Source organism: Vidua chalybeata, chromosome 15 (assembly GCF_026979565.1).
Source record: "Vidua chalybeata isolate OUT-0048 chromosome 15, bVidCha1 merged haplotype, whole genome shotgun sequence".
Lineage (NCBI taxonomy): Eukaryota > Metazoa > Chordata > Aves > Passeriformes > Viduidae > Vidua > Vidua chalybeata.
In genome coordinates, this window is record NC_071544.1 from 9,111,656 (window position 1) to 9,138,472 (window position 26,817).

Sequence of the window (26,817 nt, forward strand, 5' to 3'; positions counted from 1 at the left end):
ATGCCGGGCGGCGGGGCCGTGCTGCGGCGGGCGCTGCCGGGAGCGCTGCTGGGAGCGCGGCGGGCGGCGGGCGGCGCCGGGAGCCCCGCGGCCATGGTGAGGGTGAGGGGGGAGCGCGCGGGCCGGGGGCGCGGGCCGGAGGGGTCCCACACGGGCAGGCCGCGGGCTCGGGTCAGTCCCCGGCCCTGTTCCCTCGGAACTGGGGGAACTGGGATTGCTCAGGCTGGAGAAGCCTCCGGGGAGACCTGTTTGCCACCGTTTAGTACGTGAAGAGCCATGGGGAGAGCTGGAGAGGATTTTGGACAAGGGCGTGGAGGGAAAGGATAAGGGGGAATGGCTTCACACTGATAGAAGGTTACATGGGATATCGGGCAGAAATTCTTCCCCGTGGGAGTGGCGAGGCCCTGGCACTGGCTGCGCAGAGGAGCTGCGGCTGCCGCATCCCTGAAGTGTTCCTCCGTGCTAGATGGGGAGAGGAGAAGGTGTCCCTGCCCATAGCAGGGGTGGGACAAGATGGGCTTTAAGACCCCTTCCAGCCCAAATTATTCTATGATTCTCCCTGTGTCCCCCCACCATCCCGCCTCACGGCTGATTATTTTATTTTACACAAAGCTAAATAGTGAACAGCACGTGCAGGGTTCAACTCTCGCCCCTCAGGCATGAGAGTTAATTCTATTTTTTTTTTTTCACTTTATGACTGTTTTACCTGAGCTTCCTCGAAACAAACATGATCCATCACTCGGTCAGTCCCAGCACCCAACAGCCCCTGGGCCCTGAGTGTGGGTCGGGTGCCAACACCTCGGATGCTCGCTCAGCATTGGCACCCGGTGCCTGTTCCTGCTTCCCTGCCCGTGATGAGCTGCTGAGGGCTGAGTGTGGAAAAGACATTGGAGTCTCACACTTTATCTTTCTTCTTGCTGCTTTCTGCTCCATTTCTGAACATCCTGGTGTGTCAAGGGGCTGACTCAGGACGTGACCTCCACAACGTGAAATGTGCTGAGTGTTCAGAAGGGTCTGCATAAAATGTGGTCTCCATATTCCTATTAAAAACTCTGTGATCGAATTTCCATGTCTTGTCAATGGCCATGTGTCAGGTGAGGTGTCAGGAGAGCACCACAGTGTCCCCAGAGCTGGCACAGGACATCTCTGTGCCAGCTGGACTTTGTGTTTGGGACAGCAAAGTCCAGCAGCCCTGGACTTTGCTGTCTCAAAAAAAAACACCACCCTCATGATTTTTTTGTGCATTTGCAGTCTAATTTCATCTCGTGCCAGATAAAACAGTACATTTCAAGACAGCCTTTAAAATCACCCTTGGTGATTTCTGTATATGCTTGGAAATAAAAAAAAGAAGAATGTAATAAATTTATGCCTATGACTGTAGTTATAGCAATGAGAAATCTGAAATTTGTCTTCTTGCAAGCCTAATATTGTGTTTGAAGTGTAAAGAGCCTAAATTAGTTCAGTTTGGGACCTGTAAAACCCATCTCTTGTTACATCTCTGTATCCCCCTAAACACAAACAGCAGCAGTATCGCTGTTAGATTGATTTAGTCCATTTGGGGCTTTTAATCCTATGTTATTGGTGAAAATGTTGCTCCTTGGTCCTCGTGCATCTTAAGGCCTTGCTCAGGTCGCATTAATTGCGTTAATTCCTGCTCTGCTCAGACTCACAGCCCCATCTGGTGGCTCCAGGGCTCCCGCTGGAGCACCGGCTGGCAAAGGTGAAAACTCCTGAGCTGCTGAGCTGGTCCTCACTGCCTCCCATGTCTGAGTGAACCTCTGGAGCAAAACTGCCTTTCTGGAGGATCTCACAAAGCTGAGCCAGCTGCTAAAGTAAAGACTAAACCAGTCTGAATGTAGCTGTACTGGGGAGAAAGGTTCTTCCCACTAAAGCATTGCATTTATCATGAGAGTCTGAGAGCCGTCTCTCAGAATATGTGTTCTGAGGATGGGCTCATGCTCTTAGTCCCTGCTTTTAGAAAAGGTATCAAACCTCTTCCGAAGGCCCCACAGAACATTCCTCTGTGTCTGGCTCTGGCCTTGTGTGTGGTTCAGCCCCCAATTCAGGTATTTAAGCAGAGTGTTAATCTGTCATGTCTGTGCACCCAGTGGCATCAGGAGGACTCCTGTCACTTCAAGTAAGCCATACTTAAACACTGGTGCTTTGCAGAATCTAGTGCTTTTACCAGTAGCTTCAAACTCTTTGTAATTGTGTGCAGGTGCATCCATGTATTGACATTTTTTTTCTTTTGATTTAGTTACAAAGCTCTTTGTTCCTTGTAGAACTCCATAGCATGTGCTGTCTTAAAAGCCCATTCCCACTTTCTTAAAATAGTAAAATACAAAGTAGGTAGAGTTCAATCTCCTGTTTTTCTTCTCTCTTTTGAAATAGGTATTTCCTGATATCTTTTAGCCTTATAATTGTACATTTAGCAAATAATGTAAATCATCCTTTACTTACCAGACAGAATGGAACATTTGGAAATTAAATGTGATGTTACAGCATCTGGATAATTCAGATGACCAAGGGTACAGGTATGCTGATGTCCATCTTCATTCCTGGGAGTCTGTTGCTTTTCACTAGTTTTGTACAAAAAACACTTGGCTGAATTTTCCTGCCCAAATAGAAATGGCAGGGTTTGGCTGGTTTAGGTTAAGCTGGTCTGTGAAATTAAAAATGGTAAGAAACTGCACAGTGAATTTTCTTTGCACCATACATAACCACCATTTCATCATATGGTTTTCTTATTGTTGTACAAAGGAGAACCTCAGCCTCACTTGTGCCATGCCTTTATTTTTTCCCTCAACAGTCCTCTCAGTCTCACTGGTTGACAACAGAGGAAAGGAATCAAGTTTTACTGGATCTCAAAGCTTCAGGCTGGTCTGAGCTGGGAGAAAGAGATGCCATCTACAAGGAGTTCAATTTCAAAAATTTTAATCAGGTAATGATTGTTATATGCCACTTTTAATATAAAGGAAATGTAATTGCTTTAATTTCCATATGATCCTGATGGGAAAATATTTATATTCAGAAATTTGGGAGTATCCTGGTGGGGCCAAATCCTCTTGGATTTGCCCTGATGAATTACTCCTAGATTCTGATCTCATTAGGTGGAGTAAATTAATTCCATGTTGTAGTTGATAAGTAGATTTGTTCTAATATTACAGTTTCTTGATTCTAATATTCAGGTCAGAGTCAAGGTTGGTATTGTGGAATCAGACAAAGCAGTATTTGATCCTGAACTTTTTTTTTCCATTACTAGCACTCATAAATAAATGCTGGAAATACATAACTGATGGGCAGTGGGGATCATTTTTGTCAGGGAAATATGTGAGAAAAATAAGTAAATATAAGAAAGAACAGAAACTTTTGGCAAGCAAGGTGGGGAAAACATAAATATTTCACCTTCTAAACAGGAAGACAAAGTTCTAGTATATCCTTGATTGAATTCTAATAGCTGATCTTGCAGTGTCTTTGGCACACAGAGTGCAGAGTGCTGGTTTTTATTTATCTCACTGGGTTTTTGTTTGAAAACAGGATCCTGAGCCACATCTCACACTCACAAGAACTTGTCTCAGACATTAGTTACCAACTTGCTTTAGAAATACTGAATTTGTCTTGAGATCCCTGTTCAGCTACATTCCACTGAAAATTCCCTTCTGAGGAATCATGACATTCCTTAGAAAAAGTCACATTCCCAGAACATGCATTTCCTTTCTGTTTTATTTCTGAGGGAGGGGTGAACTCTTTCTTGGGAGGGAAAGAATTTCCAGGGGTTTGTTGGGATGATGGGTCTCACTGAGCTGGTTCTTTCCCTTACTACAGAGGGACATGACAAGCTCCAGTTTGGGGATGCTGTGGGTTTGTTGCTGTGTGTAGGGACCAGGAGCTGTGCTGTGAGCTGTTTATATGGCTGTGCCTAAACCCAGAACAAGATGTTTTAGGAAACCACAGTGAGCTGGATAAACAACAATTTGTAATGCTGGCCCTTGTTTTGGCTGTTTCAGTAGTTGCCATATTAAGGAAAGTTCAGGCAGTAGAGAGAAGGTGGGTGAGGTGAGCTGGGAGAAAGCAAAAGAGAAAACAACTGCAGAAGAATCCAGCTCATTAGCAGGACGGTGCTGGTCCAGGGAGCACATCCAGAACCCTGAGTACATTTTTACTACAGAGCAAATAGAACCAAATCAGTTCATTCCGAGGGCAGTGAAGGGGAGAAGCCCATGAGAGGGAGCTCACAGGAAGCCTTGGTGGGATGTGTAGGCAGCTGGGGGCTGGAGCAACCAGGAAGGTGGTGGGATAGAAGTGACCCTTGGAAGAGTAGAGATTTTCTGACTTTGAATATTCATGAAATTACATCTCTGCCTGGTTGTGGTCAAAGTCTTTGTTGGTTCAGCACAACTAGAAATGAAGTTGCCCTCAAAATCAATTAAAAAGTGTTTTTTTCCCACTGTAAATGAGTAACTCAATTTGATCAGATGGATTTAGACAGTCCCTGTCTGCCAGTAATCAGGTGAGGAGACAAATCGGTGTCCTACACCAGCAAATATCTGGAAAACGCACTGCTTTGACAAAAATTTACAAAGTTGTATTTTTTTTTTTTTGACAGTGTAGACTTATCTTACCTACCAGCTTAGGTAGATATCCATACGTCTTCCTGATTTGAAGGTGGATGGAGCACATACCAGTATAGAAAGTTGAGTACATTTAAATTAGCTTGTTGGTAAATGATGAACTATATGTCAATACTTCTAGTGTCTGTAGTCATGGGAAGAGTACTTTTAAAAGTGCTACTTGAATTTTTTGGGAGATATTAGAACAGTGTCTTTCATGCTTAGCTGCTTTCATGGATGTAAGGCAGAAATAAGAGCATAGACTGAGAGTTGGCTTCAAAACAAAATTTCTACCCCTGGTTGGGAGAAAAAGCCATGCAGGTGGGTGCTCTGGGCAGCTCTGGTTGGATCAAGCGTAGATGTGAACATGTAAGGGCAGAATTTCACCTGTTGATTTTTATGCATTTAGTGCATTGTCCCCTTTGCTGTTGAAGAGGGCAGAAATCATTTCTGTTCTTGTAGTCCAGGAGCAGGCTCAACATGCAGATCCCAAGGGCATTAGATCCTTAGCTGGTATTAGAGAGCAGGTATTTGCCTTTCGATAAGTTGAAGCTGAAAATAAATTTAAATTATGCATGTATGCTTAATTTTATTAAGTTATGCACACATACTTGTATTTATAATGACTATGAGTAAACACCGTGTTTACTACAACCTAGGAAACAAATGGCAAAAGTAGAGCTATACCTGCCGTGTACTTTAGGAGAATGTAGTCCTGCAATGAAAAAAATGGAACTTGTAGGTACAACTGCTTTCATTTAATGCAATAAATATTCTATTTACAGGATTTAAAGTGTTTAGTAAAAGTCAAAGGACTGAGAAATGTCATTTCCTCAGTGATCTTCTTCCTGTCCTTTTACAGATGGCGTAAAATCAGGTGTGGAAAAAAAAATCACCCCCAAAAATGAAAAAAAAAAAAAAAAAAAAAAAAAAAAAAAAAAAAAAAAAAAAAGTAGTTGAGCTGACATGAAAGGTATTTCAAATTTATGTTTTGCAGATGATATTGGTATGATTAATGTATTCATTGCTTTTTTTTTTATTGCTTCTTGCAGATAATATTCATGATGCATGGAAAATTCTGTGGCTTCAAAATCTATGCCAGGTTTACAAAGTTTGTGTATGTCAACAGATGTTAAGAATATAAACACAACTTTTATTATAAAGTTGTGCAAATGTGTAGACATGAGCTTGGTTTATGTATATTATTTTCAGCATGAGAATGAAATGAAACTTCTGTGAAACAAGAGTTATTTAGATTCCTGAAGCTTTCAGGCTGAGATCAGTTCAGTTAAAAGCGATCAGCAGTGAGCTGCCTTTGTAAGGCTGACAAGCTAATGACACTTCTGGCTCAGGGAATTAGTTTGTAACCCAGAATTTGAAAGCACTGATGATGTTTGTTAGTATGAGGATACATTTTCACAAAAATGGACTTTGGTGATACAATTCTCTGAAATAAGCTGGAAACCAGCCTGGGGTTTCTGCTGAAAGTGCTTGGTTGGTTTTGTTGCTGTGGATGACCACCAAGCACCAGTCCTGGGGGACTGGATGTCATTGACTGTATGCTCCCAGTATGTGAGGCAGGCTTCTTGTGGGTTGGTGTTCTGCATCTTTTATAAAATAAAGTACACCAGTGGTGGGGGGAAAAATGCAATTCAGCTGTAGAGGAGAGTGCTGTGTCCAGAAGAGCTGTGCTGATGGCACCAATGCCTCTGTTCCTCCATATGCCACTGAGCTATTGCCACTGTGGAGTGGCAGGTAGGCAGTGATGAGTTAACACTGGAGTCTTTTACCTTCAGGACCCTTGATGAACCTTTGAGCACTCGCTCAAAGCCCCTGGGTTGAGTCCCTTTTCCAAAGGAACATGTGCTTGGCAGAAACCTCTGGCTGTGAGTGAGGTTTTGGAGAGGAGGTGGGCTTGGAACACTCCATGGCAAGTCCCAATTCCTGCTATGCATCGAGTGCTTGTGAGCCTCTACAAACCTCACAGCCACATCAGGGAGCTTCTCTGGGGCCTCTCTCCCAGGCTGCAGGGCAGAGAAGAGTGGCTGGTGGGGCTTTCAGGCCATGGTCTAGCATCATGAGGTGATGTTGTCATCCATTCACATCTTTGTGCTACTGAAACAAAATGGTTTTCTTCCAGTGGAGCAAGCCCTCTGCTTGCTCAAACAAAATTGGGAATTGGGATAGAAAGTTAGTTTATGCCTCCAGATCATGCTGGTAACTTCTCCCAGCATTTCAGGTCAGTTCACCTTGGGAGCAGTGATCTGGAAGAGGGGACAGGCTTGATTTAAAGATGTGAGTTTCTCTCAGTTTCATCTCAAGCCCAGTCCTGGGCTGGGCAGGCAGCTGTGAAAGGCTATGAGTGCAGGATGCCAAGTGCTCAGTTTGGGTCCTGTATCCAGCTGCTCACTTTCCCTGAATTTGCAGGAACATCTTAGCTCTGAGACTTCCATGTCTCTTGTCAAACTTGGTTGGATTTGACCAGAGGGTTTAAGGGGCAACTGCCTGTGTGATTGCGTTTCCGTAGGTAATCACACCAAGGCAGCAAATGCAGTTAGGAAATTACAAAGGTGGGCAAGTTTGCTGATGGTCAGGTTCAGAATTTGCAGCTGCTTTCTTTTATAGGGTAAGTTTTTAATTAAGTTTGTTTAAAAAAAAAAAAAAAGATTGTGTAGGAAGTCTCCGTAAGACCTCTAACGTCATTTTCTAAAATGACAGGAAATCAAATGCTCTAAGAGTTTTAAAGCTATTTCAGATACATTTTTTGTCTTTTGGGGCAAGAGGGTGGAGGTGGAAGATGAGTCTGATGGAGGGGACGGTACGGAAATGCTATGCACTAAGAGTAGAAGCACATGTGTCTCAGTGCAATTTCTGTCTTGGGTTTTGAGAACATATTTAAAGATGTGTAAAAAATCTAGGAGTATTAAATAAGTTACTTTTCTCACTTTGCATTTCCTTTCCAGATTTGCTGTCTCTCTTCGTTGGAATCTGGGAGAAAAAAGTCAGACAGAGCATGTTATGGTACATGCCTTTTTTTCTCCCTCCTGGTGATGCCAATTTTTTTTCTTCTGGCTGTAGGAAGACATGCTCAGATTTGTCCCTTTAAATTGGTGATCCTTGTTGTGTGATCCCAGTTACGCATCCAAACGAATTTGGTAGGATATGCAATGCATACTCTTGATTTCTTTCAATGGCAGTACTTGGTGCCAGTGCCTTCAATATAATCTGGGTCCGTCCATCCTTTTTCTACACCTGGCACGTTGCTTTGTTTTTTACATTCATCAAAGGTTGGAAAAATTTGGTTTTATACATATAGGCAGTGTATTTTGTTTCCACTTTATGTACTTTATCTTTTGGCTGTTTGTCTAAAATATGTCCACGCCTTTTACGTATTGAAAACATTATATCCTTTAACTTACAATCTGCAGAGTAAAAATGAATTTTATGGTAAATATTCAGTTGTGGACGACATCTCCAGCTTTTTATATGCCACAGCGGTCTTGTGGTTTTTTTCCTTCTCCATTGTCTGATAGTGAGGTCATTTTCAGTCCTCTTGAGATATTTTATTCCCAGCCAGATGCAGGCCATATATTAAAAGTAGCACCTGTGGCTAATATCACAGCAGCTTACCATAAATTTACATGGTAACTAGGATTATATCTGTCAAGACTGTTAAAAAATGTCTAGTTTTAATTTGATTTCCAGTATTGAAGGAGCTCTCCAACATTTTGCTTCATAACTATATTTTAAAAGTTAAAATCACTCCATTGTTAAGTTTTATAGCACTCCCAGTGCCCATTAAGTTGATTTGTTAAACGGGGGTCAGAATAAAGCAAGTTGGCTACAGGAGGATCGGAAACCAACCCATTTGTGACAAATTTAGTCCTCGCGTGTGAATCTTCTCGGAGCTCGGGGAGTGATTGGATTCAGGTGCAGCCTGTGTCAGTTGTGTTTAACCTCAAAGCCTGAGCAGCCTCAGCCCAACTGTCACTTCTGCTAATCGAAAGTTGGACTTACTTTCATACATTTTGGGAGGAATAGCTATTTTTAATGTAGTAGTGCTCTGCCAGCTCCTTCTGCTAGAGTTTTGCATTTGATTGCCTGTCGACTAAAAAGAAATTATTTTTTTATCCAGCTAGGTAGGTGCTGGTTTTCATATAGGCTTTCTGAAATTGCTTCATTTTCCATTATCCTTTGAGTCCTCTCCCATATGCTGTGATTTGTGCACCTGCAAAGTTATGAAAGTATTTCATAACTTTGGTAGTTATGTTGGTAGTTATGTTGTTCACTAACTTCCCAGCGTTTATGAATACAATAACCAATTTACAATAAATCAGAATTATTTATGAGTGGGTTTACAGAGTTGGAAATCTCTTTGTATCTGAAAATAATGAATTTCGGGCGTATTTGCCTGTTGACATTTTCTTTTATTAGAAACTGATAGTGAAGTTTCTGGGACTGGCAGAGGTTAACCTGCAGGCCAAAACACAGTCAGTGAACTGCATCAAGTGTCTCAGAGCAGAGCACGGTAAAAATATATGATTCCTGGATGGTCACACCTTCCTTGAGTTTATTCCTGGGATTGACTGAGTAAATAAGAGTCTCGCCTCTGAGTCGGCAGGTCGGGGTGCAGCTGTGGGACCTGGACATGATCCACCTGCCCACGCTGCTGCCTGCCACTGCCTGTGGGACGAGGGTAGTGCAGGGTCTGGGGGAAATGACATGAGATGTTCCAGGGAGATGGCTTGTTTGGAAGCTTATGATTCTCCTTCCTTGGCCTTAGAGAAGGAAGAGATGACACTGGAGTTCTGGTCAGCGTATACTGTGTCCAGTGATGCTTCCAGCTAATTGGCAGTCAGTGGTGAGAAGTTATACAAAGCTTGGAGGTCTGTACTGGTGGAAATGTGTGATCTGGTTATGTCTAAGAAGAAATAAAATCCTTGGAGCTGGGAGTTGGGAAATAAGGTATTTATTTTCTTCTCACAGCCATCATGGCCTGCCATGTACAAACCCATAGAATCCTAGAATAGTTTGGGTTGGAAGGGATCTCAAAGCTCATCTCATTCTGAACCCCTGCCATGGGCAGGGACACCTTCCACCAGACCAGGTCGCTCCAAGCCCTGTCCAAACTGACCTTGGACACTTCCAGGGATGGGGCAGCCACAGCTTCTCTGGGTAGCCTGGGCCAGGGTCTCCCCACCCTCACAGGGAGGAATTTCATTCCAATATCTAGTCTAACCCTGCCTTCTGTCAGTTTGAAGCCATTCCCCCTTGTTCTGTCACTCCATGCCCTGGTAAGAAGTCCCTACTTGTCTCTCCTGTAGCCCTTTTAGGTGATGGGTCCTCCTTGTGCTGTTGAGTATCCCATCTCCTCTTTGCCAGGGTGGGTGTGTGCAGATGCCACCACCCTTGTGTCCCACCTGCCTATGACAAGTGCTGTTACAGTATCCACATCACCATTATAATTGCACTGTGGCACTGCCAGTGGTGTCAGGCCACCAGGGTTATTTAAAATGTCACAATATTAATAATATTTAAATAAAGACAATTATCTTTAAATTGAAGACTTGGTCATATGAAGACTTGAAGGCATGGTCATATGTCCTTCATCTCCTTCATCATGCAAAATGTCCCATCCTGGTTGTGGTAGAGTTTGCATCAGTTTTGGGGTTTTTTTTGTGACTTAACTGTAATTTGGCATACTCATTTTCTTGATGAGCTAATTATATTTCTCCCTAGAACAAACCATTATTTTATTGTTTATAATTAGTGGGGTGTGGTGTTTCTAATTGCTGAGTTTCTCCCCTCAGTAGACCTGTTGTATCTCCTTTTATGCACTCCACTGCTTAAAATCTGCCCAGTTGACCTTTGGGCTGCTCTCCAGTTGACTCCAATACAAATGCATTTCTTAACAGATGGATTTATTGTCACTCAAGTAAAAATTATTACAGCATTTGTTTTATACTTGTTGCATGCATCGATCTGAAGATGCAAAAGAAATTATTTGTCAAAATGCCTTTTGGATCTCACAAGCCGTGTTGTAGATTTGTAGCAAAAGAAGAGTTTATCTCTTTTTTTCAGCTGCACAAACTGATTGTTTCAATTAAACAGAATAAATAATGTTCTATCAGCTATATGTGCAGTGCTCAAAGCAATAAATGGGAGTCAATCTAATTTTAGCTACATTTTGGGCATTTCCCATGATAAAACACCTTTGGAAAATGAATGGAAAATTTAATAGGTTTGAATTCAGTTGAATAGCTTCATTTGGGAAAATGCAAGTGTGACAGCCTCTTTTGAAGATGGTTATTCAGATGAATGTTTTTATCTTTTCAGTTAAGGAAAACTGGTTTCTTGAAACTCCTTTATGCAATAACATTTGTTTTTATGGGGGGACTGGAATGATGCTGGTTAAATGCAGTCCTGGTTGCTTAACCTTTTGCATCCCCTTGCTTTTGGAGCAATGCCTGCCTACAGTTTCAAACTGTAAATTGCCTTTAGCACCAGCAGCTCTCACTTTCCCATACTCCCGCAAAGGAGCGACACGCTTTGGGATATTATTCTCTGCAGCTGTAATTAAAAATGGACTCCGGCTGGCAGAATAAACTAAAATAAAGCTACAACGCCCCTATTTCAAAATTAACCATTACTCACCAAAAGCACATCAAACCCACTTAGCGGACATCCGTTAATCCCGCCGTGAGCCGGTTCAGGCTTTAATGCACACTGTTTTACACGTTAAGGGGTTTGAAGTCGCGGGCCAGCGCTGACCTTTCGCATCTGCTCCTCTCGCAGTAGGAATCTCCGCTCGCTGCTCCCCGTCAGGGCGGATTAGCGTGACGAAGTGCAGCTCTTCTGCTGGCTGCAATTTCGGGTTTTGATCAGAATTATTTCTTTCACAAACAATCACATTTGGCTAAAACGTTACATCTGCTCTGAAAAGCCACTGGCAGGGCCGTCGTTTATCAGGGTGAGGCATGTGGAGGTTTTTTAGCCCTCTTTTATAAAGCTGCAAACCCACTTCATGTGGCTTTCTGTGGGAGAGTTTCCTTTCTTGCTCTTCCTCTTGCGCTTTATTCCTTTAGTTTTGTTTGGCTGAGATGAAAAGTCATTTTGGACAAAAAAGAAGCTGGGTGTGATGTCTTGGAGGGGTTTGGTGGGAACACAGTGATGAGTGGGAAGCCCTGTGCTAAGGCAGCGTTGCACTGTTTGGTTTATTTATTGCTAAGGATGCTTTGAAGGAAAATGTTATTTATTCCTAGGATCAGAGGGAAAAGTCCTGAATACATGATCTACCGTGACTTTCCTTGGACTGGGGTGAGAATAACAACAGACAATTAAATATATGTCTGTGTATGTCCAAGGTGTCCCTGGTCGAGGGAACATTTACTCTGTCTTACAATGGGTGGGTGCTCATAGTGAGCAAAAATACTGTTAACTGTACAAGCCCAGAATGCTGGGTTTATGCAAGTATCTTGTAATGCCCAATCTAACAAAAACCCCAAGAGTTGTACAAAGAGTTTCCCTTCATATGAATTTCTGAAAGAAATTTGGTGTTCATCAGAGGACTCAGAATTACTGTTTGCCTCCCCTCCTGAGCCTGTGTCTCTATTTCCATATGGACCAATACACAAGCAGTGTGGGTTACCCAGAGAATCCTTTGTGTTCTGGTAAAAAAACAACCAACAAAAACTTCACAAAATATTGCTCATCGAACATACTCTCTCACTTCCAGGCATGTGCTTGGAACATAAGAAGGGGTCTGAAGACAGTGGATAATGTTAAGTGCAGGTTGAGTACCTGAATTGTTGGCAGTTAGGTGAGCCTTGTTCTAATAACATAGCTTAATGTAGCTGCTTTTATCCTTTTCTCTGTGACCTGCTCCAGCCATTCTTCCAAATAGAATGAGACAGGAGATGAAGCTCAGGTCAAGGTGACCCACAGATCCCAGAGGGAACAGTGAGCATGGCAAACCAGGCAAGGGACCTGACTGTGTGGAGCTTGAAGGATGCCCCATCTTGTCTGGGAAAATCCTTGGTCTGTCCTACTCTTTTTTCCCCAAATGATCTGTTGTTTCTAGACTTGAAATACCTTGTTTGCAAAATAACATTGGAATTTTAGGGTGCAATATAATTTAGCAGCCTGCCAGTGCTGGCCCAGGTAAGTCTCCTCCAGAGTTCACTGCCCCTGTGTATCATCTAAACTCCTCTGCTAGAAAGGTGTCCAAACATTAAAACTCATTCTGACAGTACAGTAGGACACCTTCAGCAGTTCAGCTGAGTGAAATGATTCCCTGACTAGATCTGATGTAAATGATCCTTAGTTTGCTTTATTGCAAATCTCTAGATCTTTTTAGCTTCTGGCTTGGCCAAGAGAATGATGGGAAGACCTGTCCAAATTCCTCAAATCTCCATCATGTTTTCTCTGTTGCATGTTTGAATTGCTGAACTTGTCTTTAAAAAAACAAACTAAACCAAAAAAGCTGATGGGATAGTGGAAGATGAAATGGTCATGAGACCAACATCTTCTCTTAATCCATCATAAAGCAAAGCCTCTCTTACCACTCTTTGATGTGTTCTTAGGATCATAAATGGCAAATATTTAGAGGATTATCAGAGGCAGGATATGATTGCCCTTGGATGCTCAGCAGAGATGTTGGATATTAAACTGATAGTGTATGTAATCTTGGCCAAAAGACCAAGGAGAATTTTGTCAGAGCACCCCTGTGTTATCAACAGCATGGATGGCATGTGAACTTCACTTTCATGTCTACAGAATGAAATCATTCTTTTGCATATGAGTAAAAACAAACATTGGGGAAAATTGCAGAATATTTTGTTCTGCTCCGGTCAAATCTGTTTCATGCAAAATGTGGCATGATGGGATAATGAACTTCTCTGTTCTTCTACACCATACCTGCACTCTGTAAAAGTCAGAGGGTTTGAGAAACTTTCAGAAGTGGAACATTCACTTTAATTAATTCTGATTTGCTCTGGTTTACGATACCTTCGTGTCATGGGCTGGCACTCTGCTGTCAAGGATGATTCATTGCCCTCTGCCTTAGCAGAGGGCTCAGGTGCCTGAATTCAGAAGGAACTGGGGACTCCCTGCACCTTGTTACTACTTTGTTTTTATTGTGGTTTGTGTGATGGCTTTATTACAGTACAGCCAAGGGTTTGATTTGCTGGACCAAACATTAGTTTTAGCAAGTCAAATTATCATTGTTCTTTCAGTTGTGCAGCCAAGAGAGTTTATTATTTTAAGTGCCTGATTACTTTAGCAGGTGCTCAGTTTAATGGGGACTTCACTGTGTTATTTCATGTTTTTAGGTAGGGTGCAAAAAGCTCATTTTAAAAAATCATGTTTCTTGAAATAGTGTTTTTTTGGTTTTTTTTTTTTTTGTGCAAACCTCCTAAGGGCAACCTTTATATTCCATTTTTTAACATAAAGCACACAAAAATGGCTTGGGAGGTGGAGAGCTGCATTGAGCATTGAGATTATGATATGGCTGAAGGATTTCCACTATGCTCTAGTTCAGTCCTGAAACCTGGGATTATTTCCCTCCTTTTTTCTTGGAAAATGTAATTTAGTAATTTAGAGATCTACAATTTTTAATAAATAAAATAATATTAGTCTATATTATTAGTTAGTTATTATTAGTCTAATTAATTAGTCTATAAGAGATGAGGGACCTGGGGGGGAAAGGGAAAAATTAAAGCATTTATTTTCTATATTTTGATATGAAATGATGCATCATAAATACCACATGACTTAGTTGCAGGTGTGGTTGGGACTTAAGGTATCTACTAATTTTGCAGAAGTTTTATGGGCAACTATCATATTTATCTACCTATAAACAAATGAATGTATTTTGTAATGTGGTTGTATTGGCATTGAAACTTTTATCACTTCCAGAAAGTTTTTATGCTGCCTTAAGACATCTCCATGTTCTCTCTCTTCTTCTCCATCATGTCTATAAATCTTTCTGGTGGAACACGTGATCAGTTTTGGTGTGAAGTCTGTTTATTGAATCACCAAGAATATTATCTCTGTTCTGTTCATGAAAGCCAATGACAACAAATGATTGCAAGTGCAACCACTTATAATAAAAAGGAGAATAGGAAAAAATATCCTCAACATGGAGGCTGCTGGAAAAGTCAAGATGTGATGAAGAAGAAGGTAATACATGTAACATTTTGTGTTTTATTATTATGAGTAAGAGAAAGAAGGCCTAAAATCAGCACATTTATCCTGATACAAACAGGCTTAGAAAAGACCAGGTTGAGGTTTGTTGTGCAGATTGCACACAAGGGTTTTTTACATACTTAATGAGGTTGAGAGGAGGGGGAGAGCAAAGCAAGGAGCAGGATTTAAGTGCAGCAGCTGAGTGCTCTCTACCTTCCTCAAAGACCCTTTCCTTGCACTGATCCATGTCCATTGACCATAGCAAAATAATTGAATTTGCTTTTCAAACTGGTTGAAACCCAGATGGGGAAATGACACTTGCATCTGGTTTATGACTGTTAATGGTTTTAAGGTGAAGGAGGGTAATTTCTGTTGGATATAGAAAGAAATTCTTCCCTTTGAGGATGGTGAGGCTCTTGCACAGGTTGCCCAGAAGATCTGTGAATGCCCCATTCCTGGACAAGACCAGGTTGGATGGGGCTTGGAACAACGTGGGATAGTGGAAGATGTTCCTCCCCATGTCAGAGGATTAGAACTAGATGGTGTTTAAAATGCCTTCCAGCCCAGGCCATTCTGTATTTCTGATTCTGTGATGTCATAGCTTCAGTCCCTGCTGAGCTGGGAAGATGAAGCCCTGAACTCCAAGCCCCTTGGAGTACTGTCAGAAGTGTGATGTGTCTAGTGCTGTACTGCGTCTGGAGGGTGCTGAGTGAGTGCAAACTTCCCTTTGCTACAAGTGGCACGGGCTTTTCCTGGGACAGCATTCCTGAAATTGCCTTCTGTCATCTCCTGCGGCTCTGGACATTGTACCGGTACCTGGGTAAGAAACGTCCCCAGCGAGGCAAGGCTGTGCCTCCCAGCTCCACTCCTCTCTGCCTCCATTTATTCTTCATGCTCTTCAAATTGGTAAATCATATGACAATAAACAGAAATACTCTCAGTGAAGAGAGAAGGGGAAACTGTTGTTTATCTGGTCAGGTGGTTTAGATTAGCAGTGATGCTGGTCTGTATTATGTTACTTTAAATCATAGTGTCCCAACAGGACATAAATTATGAAGATTGTTACAGTATGTTTCATCCAATGTAAGATCAACAAATTGGAATAATTTTTTTTAAATAGGAAAATCAGTGCTTTGGCAAGGTTATTGTTGAAGAATTTAATTTAACTTGAGCTTTGCTTGCATTATTTCTTAATATATAAAAACTATTTGCATAATGTACGAAGTATAAACATTTTTAGAATCAAAGGCAAGAATGCCTTTTCCAAGATTACATGGAGTGGCAAACTACTTAGAATAGATCAGTGTTTGTGCTTTTGCTGTCAAAAATGTTTGATATAGAGCTGGCAAGCTGGTTTCTTCACTGACATAATTGTAAACAAGTGTTGGGAGACAGAAACAGCATTCTTTGCAGAACATGGTGTAAAGGTTTGCACATTCTCCACTGCACATCTAACAGCAATGTTTACAGCTGCAATAGGAATGTAAATAGGTAACTTTTTTTAGAGTGTAAAGCAGCATTGCATTTTTGTGTGAATGATGTATGCAGATAAGTATGGGGGATGCAAGTGGTCAGCTCTGGATTTTCAAAGAACATTGTAAACGCAGAAAAGCATTGACAATTCAGTTGGAAATTGGAGTTTGTGGGGGTTTGGAGTTTTTAAGTTTCAGATATTGCTATGAAGACAGAAATGGCATCTCAGTCCATGCCAGAATGTCTTTAGTATTATTCTTCCATCCTTTCCCTTCATTATTATCCTTCAGAGTGAAGAGCACTGCTTTCCCCAGTCACAGGTGATGCTGTGGAATAGGAAGGTTGCCTTTCTTCACAATATTTTGCTGTTTGAGCTATTAAAGAGGAGAAAAACAAATTTCTACCAGTGGTTCATTAGGTGTTGTTCACCTTCAGACCCTGTTGGCTGCCCATGCCAGGATGGAGAGAGTAGGGAATTGTAGGCACAATACCTGATCTGTCTTGTCCATGCCTTGAGGCCTCAGCAGAGAGATGGGGGACATGAGTAACCTGAGTTTAGCTCTATTTTGGTGCATGATTATTTGCATTCTTAATTACTGTCCCGCTGTTCATGGATTGATGTTAAAAAGGGGGAAGGGGAAGCAACGAGAAGATGTTCACCTGATTTATGTTCTATATTAATCCAGACACAGACAGAAAGGAGGAGGAAAATATCTAATGCCATGTGGATCCAGTGTCCCTGAGGATGGTTCAGGCAGATTGATGATGCCAACAGGGAAGAATCCCAATATTTAGATTCATGTGGGTTTGGGGATGAGTACCTGTCCTTCTGTGCTGCCATCAGCTTCCTAAATACTAATTACATTCCTCTTTTTTTGTGTTTTAACTATGTTGTCATTTTCAGATAAAGAGTGTAGCTTTGTGACATGATTTATGCATATTTATATGATAAAAGTATATAGTGGGGGAGTAAATGGAATCAAAATAAAACAAAGCCCAATTTTTTCCTGAGAGCACAAGAGAAAGTGTTGTGAGAGCCCTCATGATTAGCAGCTGATCCTCACTTACAATATCTCGACTTTAAAGAGCTTTTTCCTTTTATCTGCTGGCTTGTAGTTCACTGTTAGGTAGTAATGTCAGCTGGATATGTGAAAGCTTCTGGAGTTTGGGAGTGAACCTCAATGATTGATTTTATTGTTACAAGTGTCAAACTCTAAGGAGAATACATGCTGTACCCTGGGTACCTTTTACTCAGGTGAGTGGAGAGCAAATGTTGAGGTGTAGTCATCTCCTGTGTGTCAGTGTCACTGTAACCTGAGTAATTTATTAATTTCCCACTGATAAATGGTACAGATGCAGCCTGGGAGGTGGGGGAAGGGAAGACAGGTAACCCTCACACTGCAGAAGGTCAGGGTTAATGCTACCTCCAGCATTATAATGACAGATGGGAGGCAGAAACCTTAATGTACTTGTGATGAGCACACGCTTTCCTTAGCTGGGCGTCCAGAGGATTTAAGAAGCCCGAGTGCAAACTTCATTTTAAAACAAACAAACAAAAAAAAAAAGCATGGTTATGTTGTTGAGCCTTTCAGCTGTTTTGCTTAAATATCTCCACTTGGAGTCAAGTACTGTCAGCTGCTTTCTTCTGGAGATGCACGGGAGTGATCCATCACGGGGGACTTGCAGTGGGTGATGTATGAGCACAACACAGCGACCTGTGAGCCTTTGATGTATATAACTCATCAAGATAATGTTGGCAAGCATTGTACAAAAGCAGCATGTTTAAAAAGTATTAAGATGAATGGATTCCTTGCTTAAGAAGTGTGAAAGGAAGAATAATAGCAGATTAGCTCTGAGATCCCACCGTTCTCCCAGAGCTGTGCAGCGCTGGGCAGGGCAGAGGAGCAGATGGAATTTCATCTTTCCTCCCAGTTCTGACAGCAAAGTATCTGGCCCTGGTTTTCCAACAAAAGTAACATTAAGTCTTATTTTGTGATGTGCATTATATCAGTTTCAAGAGCAGCTTGACCAGTCACAAAACATCATGAGACAGCTGAATTCTTTTAAAGTTTACCTTGGGTTTTTTTCACTTACTTAGGTTAGCTTGTTTTTCTAGTAGTAGCCCTAATTTTTATCTCATGGAGACATATTAGGGCTGCTAGTATTTAAGAAACATTTTAGATGTGATGTTATGACTGAAACACCATTTGTTTTTAGTTCCTTCTTTCATGATCTTAAAAGACATGAAGGGAAGAGATGTATCAGTGCACCCATGGCATCTTGTCTGTGCAGGATTGGTTCACTCCTTACCTTGCTCTTCATGGTTTGTTGCAGGGCCTCTGCACTCTGCCACCCCTTGGGTGATGTGGTCTACATGTGGAGTTCCCTGAATGTCTGGATACTATTTTAGCCCAAATGTCCTAAAAAGGTTAGGTTAAAAATGTGTCTAATATGCTATTACTGAGAAACCAGAATACTTCATAATATTTACTACATCAAAGTCTCTTTTAATACTTTTTTATGGCTTCTAGAAAATGCACAAAACCTTTCTTTCTCCTGTCTTTTTATTTTTGAGGGAAAAGCCAGAAAAAGTTCTCATCTGGGGCCGAGGGATTGCAGTTCCCTGTTATTAATAGAGTGAAGGTCAAGACTGTGTTGGGTGTCACTGTCATGAGTGAAGTGGTTGTCCCACTTTCATCAAGAAATGTGTGATGGTCTGATAAACTCTGCCCACCAGTGCAGTCTTGACAATGATCTTGCACTGCAGACTGCATAATAATTTTCATTATTTTTAATTAAATTTGAAGAAGTGCAGACTCCGGCTCAAATTAAGGTTGGTTGTGTTGCCGGAATGCAGTAATTACTTTAATTGATCACAAGATAGTTTCCTTGATCACCAATTAGAGCAAATTACCGATCAAGTTTCAAGACGTGAAGAAATGTCGAAACTGATTTTGTGTAATAGTGTTTTCATATCTAATCAAACCTAAAGATCTTTTCCTTCCAGAGCCAGTTGTATTTTCCCAAAGAAAGGTTAAGGCTCTACAAATATAAAGGTGATTAATAAACAATAGTGTTCCAATTCATTTAATTAGTAAAGGAAGTATTTAAGACCTTAATGGAGATTGTGTTGGTGAAATTGCTCAGTAGAACCATAGCTCATTTTTTTGTGAGACACACATTTTGTGTGTAATTAAAGTAAACTAAAATGCAAGGAATGAGTTGCTGTGGGTAATGTGCAATGAGGGTGGGTAATGCTTCCAGGCAGAGCAGGGCATGCACAAAGGCGAGCAGGCTTCATCCTTCACTGTGACACTGGATTGTCCTGGCTGGGGCAGTTGTGGGCAGCTGGAGCAACAAGCAGCAGGACATGTCCTGGGAAGAGTCCTCTGTGCTGGAATTTATTCCTTTTCATGAGCTGGACAGCCTCAAGTTGAGCAGTCTTTGGTAGGATGAACAGTTTTGTGACCAATGTCCATTTTATCCAGTTGGAGACTCTGTGGGGAAGGGGCAGTGGGACGTTGTGTTCGTCCACTGACTGGGGGGATTTGGTGGTCTACTAATGAGGAGTATTTGTCATCTGAACTGTGGAGGAAGGTCTATAGAGCAAATTATTTTTTTTAGAGTAATTTGCTTGTGAAATTCTCTCTGTATGCTTTCATTGGAGCAATGATTATTGTCTCACCATCAGTGACTGTTTGCAGTGTGATCTGGGTCTGTTCATGGGCAGGTGAGTTCCTGGAATGAACAGACACCAATAGAGCATACACAAACCTGCTAGGGGGTTTTATAGATTTATTTTTATTTTTTCCTTGCTGTTTTCTTCTGTTGCAGGAAATTTGGTTGCAGACACATCACTGTTTTAAACTTTTGAGGATATATCTGTGTATAGATTGCTGTGTTGGAAATAGCACTCTTATTAAGACCCTGGACACTATAAAAGCATTTGAATCATCACTATTAATAGAGAAGTTTTCCAAATCATTGCTAACATCTGATGCACAACTTGCAGCTTTCTACTTCCAAGCATGCTGCTGAAACATGGGCAAACTTTTAAAAGTAATTGTTCACTCAAAGCAAAACTAAACCAAGCGAGAGCCTCAAGGGAAGTTAGAGTCTCCTGAATTTTGGAAAGCTCTTGGGTCAAAGAAAAAAAGCTTTTTAATTGCTGACAGTTTGGTGGTTTCCAAATGACAAACCTCATTGGAATGATTTTCTCTGATTATAACATTTGCATTCATTTGACTGGCAAAGCGACCAACAAAGTCATTCTTCATCCAGGCAGCAATTCTTTTTTTTTTTTTTTTCCTTAAAGGTTTTTGCAATTTGTGAGAGGGAAAAAGACTTGAAACTATTATCAACCATTATATGTTATTCATTGACCACATGTTTGTTTGAAATGGTCATCACTTGGTGGAATGTGGGCTATATACATTCTCTTCCATAAATTAGCACTAAAAACCTACCTAAATCAGGTATGGTTTTGTGGAGCTTGTTGTATTATAATCTGAACCAGACTGTAATGTGGATGTTCCTCCAGCTTTGCATGTTAATTCAGGTCCTGAACCCGATGGATGGAGCTTGGTATGAACAAAGCCTGCTGCTGAGAAGTGTCCTGCTCACGCTCCCAGGCCCTTCAGGCCCCACTGCATAATTACAGTCTTGATTTGCATGGACGTTCTAATTTTCTTTATAATGCAGTGATTTGCTCCTAAGTATTTTGGCAAGAGCCTGCTATTATTTTCCTTTTGAGCCTCTGATAAAACCTGTGTCCTGGGGGAGCATGTAGGGAGAGAGGATTGGAAAACTTCTTTTAACTCATTTAAAGGGAAAATATGTCTCATAAAGCAGAGGGGCAGGCCCACCTGCTGCCTTTTTCTCTGCAGTAAAATAAATAGCAAAATAGTTAAATGGAGGGATGTGTTTCTGGAAGCAGTGTTGGTCATATAGTGGCATGGTGCTTAATTAGAAATGGCATGTTTCTAAGATGCAGTAGGGGATGGGGGACTTGGGATGGATATTTAAAATCCCTGCTGATGCCAGAGGTAGAGTCACTGCTGTCATGCAATAGCTTTGAGTCCTGGGCTAAGTCACGCTGAGCAGGGTGATTTACCAGGGTCTGCAGGGGATCATTTCGGCCCTATTGAGAATGCACCAGTAGCATGAGAAGTTCAAATGCCTCTAGCACACACAAACCCAAGGTGCAGCCATCTGGGGCATCTTGAGGAGATTTTGAGATTTTGGAGTGAATCTTGCCAATCCACTGCCAATCCTGGCAGGTGGAGGAGTATTTTCCTCTTTGCTCTCTCTTTCCCTAGGCTTTTGGATTTATGACACGTGTTGCTCTACAAGCAGAGAAGATGAATCACCACCCGGAATGGTTTAATGTCTACAGCAAGGTAACATGTTCACCAGCCCTAGTTACTCACACAGCAGTGGAGTTAAGGAGACCAAACCACCAGCCCATTCTCTCTGCTTTTATTTGTAGCTTGTCTGCAAGGTAAGGGAATGGGAAGTGTCTCTATAAAGAGATTTGAGATTTTAAAGAGATGCTGAGATTTGCAGTGGTGAGGAATCAAGAATGAAGCTCTTTGTGCCTGCTGCCAGCTGTATGGTTGGGGCCTTTGGCTTCACCTCTCTGGCTGAGATCTAAAAATAAAACAGAAGCCTTTAAACTCTTTATTTAGCCAACCTGAATAAATTACTGTTTTAAAACTACTCACCAGCTCTCATTCCTGTCTGTGCAGCAGGTCAGGAACTCAGCCGTGTAGGGTAGTGGACAGTTGGTACCTAAATGGGAGACTGGCAGTCTCAATTCAGATTTGATTTTTTAAAAAATTGTAGGCTCCTATGTCTCAACATAGCAGCTTATAAAGTTTGTTTACAATATTACCTAACTGATGGTGGTCTTGTATTTACAAGGGTTACAAGGATTACTGCAACCCTCGAATAAAAGGTGCTGTGTGAAGGCAGAAATTATTGCTCTCCCTTCAGTTTTATTTTCTAATACTTCTCATTGCATTGTATCATTTTGTTTGTTGTAGCATTTAGTGAATATATGACAATCCCACTAAAAATGTACCAGAAGAAAGGACATGTGGACAAGCAGTCTGTAGCTCAGACCATCATCCTCAGAGCAGGACATCCCACCTCTCCTTGCAGCTGAAACTCCCAGCACAGACTCTTCCTCGTCAGCCCTTCATGTCACCCTGTTCACAGGACATTAAATGATCACTGGAAAAAAACCTGATCATCTGCTCTTCCTGATTTTCTTGGATTTCTAGAATATTCAGAATTTGTATTTTTTTCCCCTTTTGCGTCTTCCCAAAATCTCAGTCAAAGGCAGGACAAAATAATGCCCAGCTTGTCATCTGGCTCAGTCTAAACAGACCTGTGAGGCAGCTGTGTCACCTATACTTTTTTTTTTAATTAATCTGCATTAAGCTTAAGAATTTTTTCACCTTTGGGATGCTGGTTCTTAACAAAATATGAGCCCCTAACCCAGCTCTTGGCAGCTTGGTCACTTTTCCAGGTTCTTCATGAAACTGATCCATGGAATTTAAATGTAAAGAGTGAATGATTTAATCAGATACCTCTTCTTGGATGAAACCCAAGAATACAAAGCCTGTGTTATTCTGCAGAAGGGCTCATCTGGTGAGATTCCAGGCTCTGTAAAGCCTCCTCACCTACAGTGTCTTCTGGTTTACATGTGCAGGGAGGGTCCAGCTTGGTGCTTGCCAGGAGTACCAAGTAAAAACAGCTCACTACAGAGACACACGACATTCCCAGTGAACTGCTGTTCTGCCTAAATGTCAGAGATCAAAATGCCTTTGTAACCTCTTTCTTTTCCTTTGTGACAGGTTCAGATAACTCTGATTTCCCATGACTGCGGTGGGCTGACCAAGAGAGATGTGAAGCTGGCTCAGTTTATTGACAAAGCTGCTGCCTCAGTTTAACCGGGATATAAATACCTTTAACACAGTGTCCACCTATATTTTATTTTTAAATGTGTCTCTCTTTCCTTGTAATCCTGATTTCCAAAACCCATAGAGGGAAGATATTTTGTAAAAGGAGTGGCTGAGCTTTTCTGACCTTCAGTACCTTAGTCTTGAGACCCCCTTGGATGCCTGAGCTTGTCCTTTCCCATTGCTGGTTCTGCAGGGGGATGCAGTGGATAAACCAGCAATAAATAAGTTTTGAACAATCCTTTTTTAGAAACTAAACTGTGCTGGAATGAAACCAGGAGCCCACCCATGTGTGCTGGTGTTTCCCAAGCTCACAGGAACTGGTGGCAGCTGCCATATGAGCTTCCCCCAAGCCTGGCCACTTCCATCCTATAGGTTTGTAGATCTCTGCACTTCAAACAATGTAAGAGCAGCCCGGCCAGGTCAGTCCCCTCTGTCTTGGTACCATCATCTCTGCCAGTGACCAGTGCAAGGACACTGGGGAGAGCAGTGCAAGCTGCTGCTGAAGTGTCCTTAGAGTTGCAGCTCAACTGGCAGGAACAGCTGTATCCAGAGTTGCTGCTTGAGAGCCTTTCCCCGTCTGAGAGTGTAGAATCACATAAGCACAGACTGGTTTGGGTTGGAAGGAACCTTAAAGCTCATCTTGTTTCAACCTCCTGCTGTGGGCAGGGTCACTTTCCACTAGACCAGTTTGCTCCAAGCCTCATCCAGGCTGGCTTCGACACTCCCAGGTGCGGGATTGGATCTTGGAGTTGCTGAAAGCTTTAGCACCAGTACCGCAAATACAAAATGTCCCGGTGAGCTCCCAGCTCCCACACCATTAAATGAAGCATGTGCTTAGGTGCTTGGCCAGGTCAGTGCCCAGCTCCCTGCAGGATTGAGCCACTGTTGGTGTTGTAATGCTCCAGTACCTGCTGGATCAGGCCGGGGGTGGCTTGGCCAAGTGCCCAGAGCCCTGGCTAGGGCTGCCGGCGGTGAAGGAAGCGGTATTAGCAGGATTCTTGCTAAGCTGGGCTTGACTGAAGCTATGCTCACCCAGTTTTTTTTCATAGCTAGAATTACTCGTTGCAAACACTATTGCAGGAGTTGCAGATCCCACTGACAACGTTTAAAATAGTTTCTTCCGTGGTTTGAATGTCTTTGTTTTTATCCCATGATCCTCCCCGAGACAGATTTCCAGTGCCGGCAGGGAGATTTCATCCTGCTTAAAGCTTGCAGGAGGGCCTCTCCCCCTGCAGTCCCCCTGCTGAGTGTCCCCAGCATGCTCTGTCATGCCCTGCGAGCAGCTCCGGGTGCGGCGCTGCCGGGAGATTGACACCTCCGAAATGCCGGAGCGCATTGCTCGGATGACACCGGCGGCACAGCCACCAGCTACCGAGAAGTGAGATGCACGAGTGCCAAAATCTATATCGGGGGTACGTGCGAGGTGTGTGGTCTTTCAGATATTTTGGGATGCAAAATGCCATGAGCTGCCACCCAAGTGACTGTTGATAAAATGAGAAAGATATTTTTTGTAAATCCTTAGCAAACGCACCGTCACGTGCTAATTGGTCACACACAGGAAGCAAGATGTTGGGGTTTATTGTCAGTAACCCTGCTTGGGATATCAAGTTAATACCTAAAAAGACCCAAATTCAAACTACGTGCTCAGCTGTTCTTTTCTCACAAGTGCCTTTCCCCAGTGAAGTGGAGGATTTCCCTGATATGGTTTGAAAATGGTCACTGTTGTGAAGAGTGAATAAAACTAAAACAAACAACCAGGCTGTGATGTCTCCTGTTACTGGTGGGGAAGTGAAATGAGCTTCACCCAAAGTTTTGACAGCATCTCTAATAAAGTGTGTAAAGTCTGTTGTTCAGAATTGGCTTTGAATAAAACCAATAAAATCAAATTCCTCCTTTGTAATTTGTTTCTTTATTATTGTACATATGTGACAAAGCTGTTTAGTTTGAAGATAAATTTAAGATAAATAATACTTAGTTACTGGGAGGTCTTTGGTTTAGAATATTGATATTTATTTACATACTCTGAGGAAAAAAATCCCTATCAACTAATTCAGCTCAGAGAGCTGCTCTGTCTGGCTATGGCACAAAGCTGTGCTGGGGGTGTTGAGAATCCTGACCAGCAAAGATGCAAAAATACTCAGGAATGAGAAAGACGAAGCTGGGAAATGAAGCTTTGAAATGCTTCGTTTTATGGTCAGTGCTTGTTTAGCCATAATTTTAGTCATTTAGCCATAATGAAGTCTGGGGCATCCCAGACTTGTAAGCAAGGTGAGCATTGCTGTGAAATATAAATAATAATATAAAAATAGGTCATGGGGAAGGGATGCACAGTATCCATGAGCTGGAACTTCACAGCAAACTTGGACATCCACAAGCAAGGATTTAGTGGTAGACACTGGTTTGGGGCCAGGAAACTCAGCCTAAGGCTCCTCTTGAGAAGAACATAATTTGCTCTGCTCTGAGCAAAAGTAGCCAGTGTACAAGGTTTGGCCTTTCCCAGGTGGTGGCATCGCTGGAGCTATGCTGCTCTGTGAAGATAGGGCTCAAAAATGGGCTGCCCAAAATGCAGCTTCCTCTGCTGTGCTGGCTTCTCCTCCTGGGCAGCTCGGTACCTGTACCTGCTCCCCAGGAGCCCACAGAGGTGCACCCAAGGCTGAGTGTTGCTGCTCCTGCAGTCACGTTTCCCTGTTTGCTTCCATGTTCAGATCACCAGTCACCAGCTTAAATATTCCCCTGGAGTGCTAGGGTTTTTTTTGGTTGTTTTTTTTTTTTTTTTTTCTTTAAGGCTGATTGTAGCTTATTTGTATAATATTTGTATAATCCATCAGAAACAGCCTTCTTGCTGGCAACTCCCCTGTGCTGAGGCTGATATGACTTACTGTGTCACCCCCACCAACCTTGACCATGGTGTATGGGAAACACTGTCCCTGGGAGACCCTCCAGTAGTGCTCTGTGGCCACAGGAAATTAAAAAGCAAAAACTCAAGGCTGAGAGAGCAGAATAGAAGAGATGCCTGCAGTGTGCTGTGTGTTGGGATCACTGCTCCGCTCCTGCTCGGCTGTGGATCAGACCTTCACAGCACCAGCTCTGAAACCTGGCCAGAGAATAATGCTTTTCTTTCCCCATAGTGGGAGCTCAGGTCCAGTAAACTGCAAAAATCATATTGAAATGAGAGGCAGTGGCATCAGATGTGCTATGGGGCTCTGGGAATGGGGTTCCACAGCTCTGCAGGAACACAGAAAGTAAAAGTTTGTGAGCTATGGCTCAGTCTGGAGGCAGTCACTCCTCCTGCCCCTCCTGCTCCTACTGGCTGTCCAGACTCGTGCTGGAGTGGCTGAAGAAGAGGTGGGTTTTCTGTTAGTTAACCTCTCACCTCAGACAGTTTGGAGATGAGAAGGCTGATGAGGACCTGTCCTCACCCAGCCAGCTCTCCAGGCTGGAAGGATAGATTGATGTCATTAATTTTAACATGTCCAGGACAAATCCCTGGCTCCAGGACAGGGCTGGAGGGATCAGAGCATCCCTTGGACATGTCTGGACTGCTGTGCTGGTCATTGCTGCCTCTTCATTGGCCTTGTCTG

At 42.4% G+C, this 26,817-nt stretch overlaps 1 protein-coding gene across 11 annotated transcripts; it reads left to right on the forward strand.

The window, feature by feature from the left end:
- PCBD2 (pterin-4 alpha-carbinolamine dehydratase 2) lies at positions 1 to 24,993 on the forward strand. 11 transcript variants are annotated; one of them, XM_053956501.1, is made up of 6 exons: positions 2,837 to 2,941; positions 4,607 to 4,693; positions 5,663 to 5,727; positions 7,574 to 7,631; positions 21,587 to 21,667; positions 23,129 to 24,993. In XM_053956501.1, the coding sequence occupies exons 3-6, from the start codon at positions 5,672 to 5,674 to the stop codon at positions 23,222 to 23,224; spliced, it is 291 nt and encodes a 96-aa protein (XP_053812476.1). In that variant the 5' UTR covers positions 2,837 to 2,941; positions 4,607 to 4,693; positions 5,663 to 5,671; the 3' UTR covers positions 23,225 to 24,993. The 11 variants fall into 11 exon arrangements, with proteins under 11 accessions (XP_053812473.1, XP_053812484.1, XP_053812475.1 ...); XM_053956509.1 differs by lacking the exons at positions 4,607 to 4,693; positions 5,663 to 5,727; positions 7,574 to 7,631 and adding exons at positions 32 to 102; positions 5,045 to 5,137 and having other exon boundaries at positions 2,810 to 2,941; XM_053956499.1 differs by lacking the exons at positions 4,607 to 4,693; positions 5,663 to 5,727; positions 7,574 to 7,631 and adding exons at positions 34 to 96; positions 712 to 1,094 and having other exon boundaries at positions 2,810 to 2,941.
- Positions 24,994 to 26,817: the final 1,824 nt, after the last annotated feature.

Coding starts and splice junctions, on each gene's coding strand:
- PCBD2 (XM_053956509.1), top strand. Junction 2,942..5,044: donor ATTTCAAAAATTTTAATCAG/GTAATGATTGTT, acceptor TTGCTGTTGAAG/AGGGCAGAAATCATTTCTGT. Junction 21,668..23,128: donor GGTTTAATGTCTACAGCAAG/GTAACATGTTCA, acceptor CCTTTGTGACAG/GTTCAGATAACTCTGATTTC.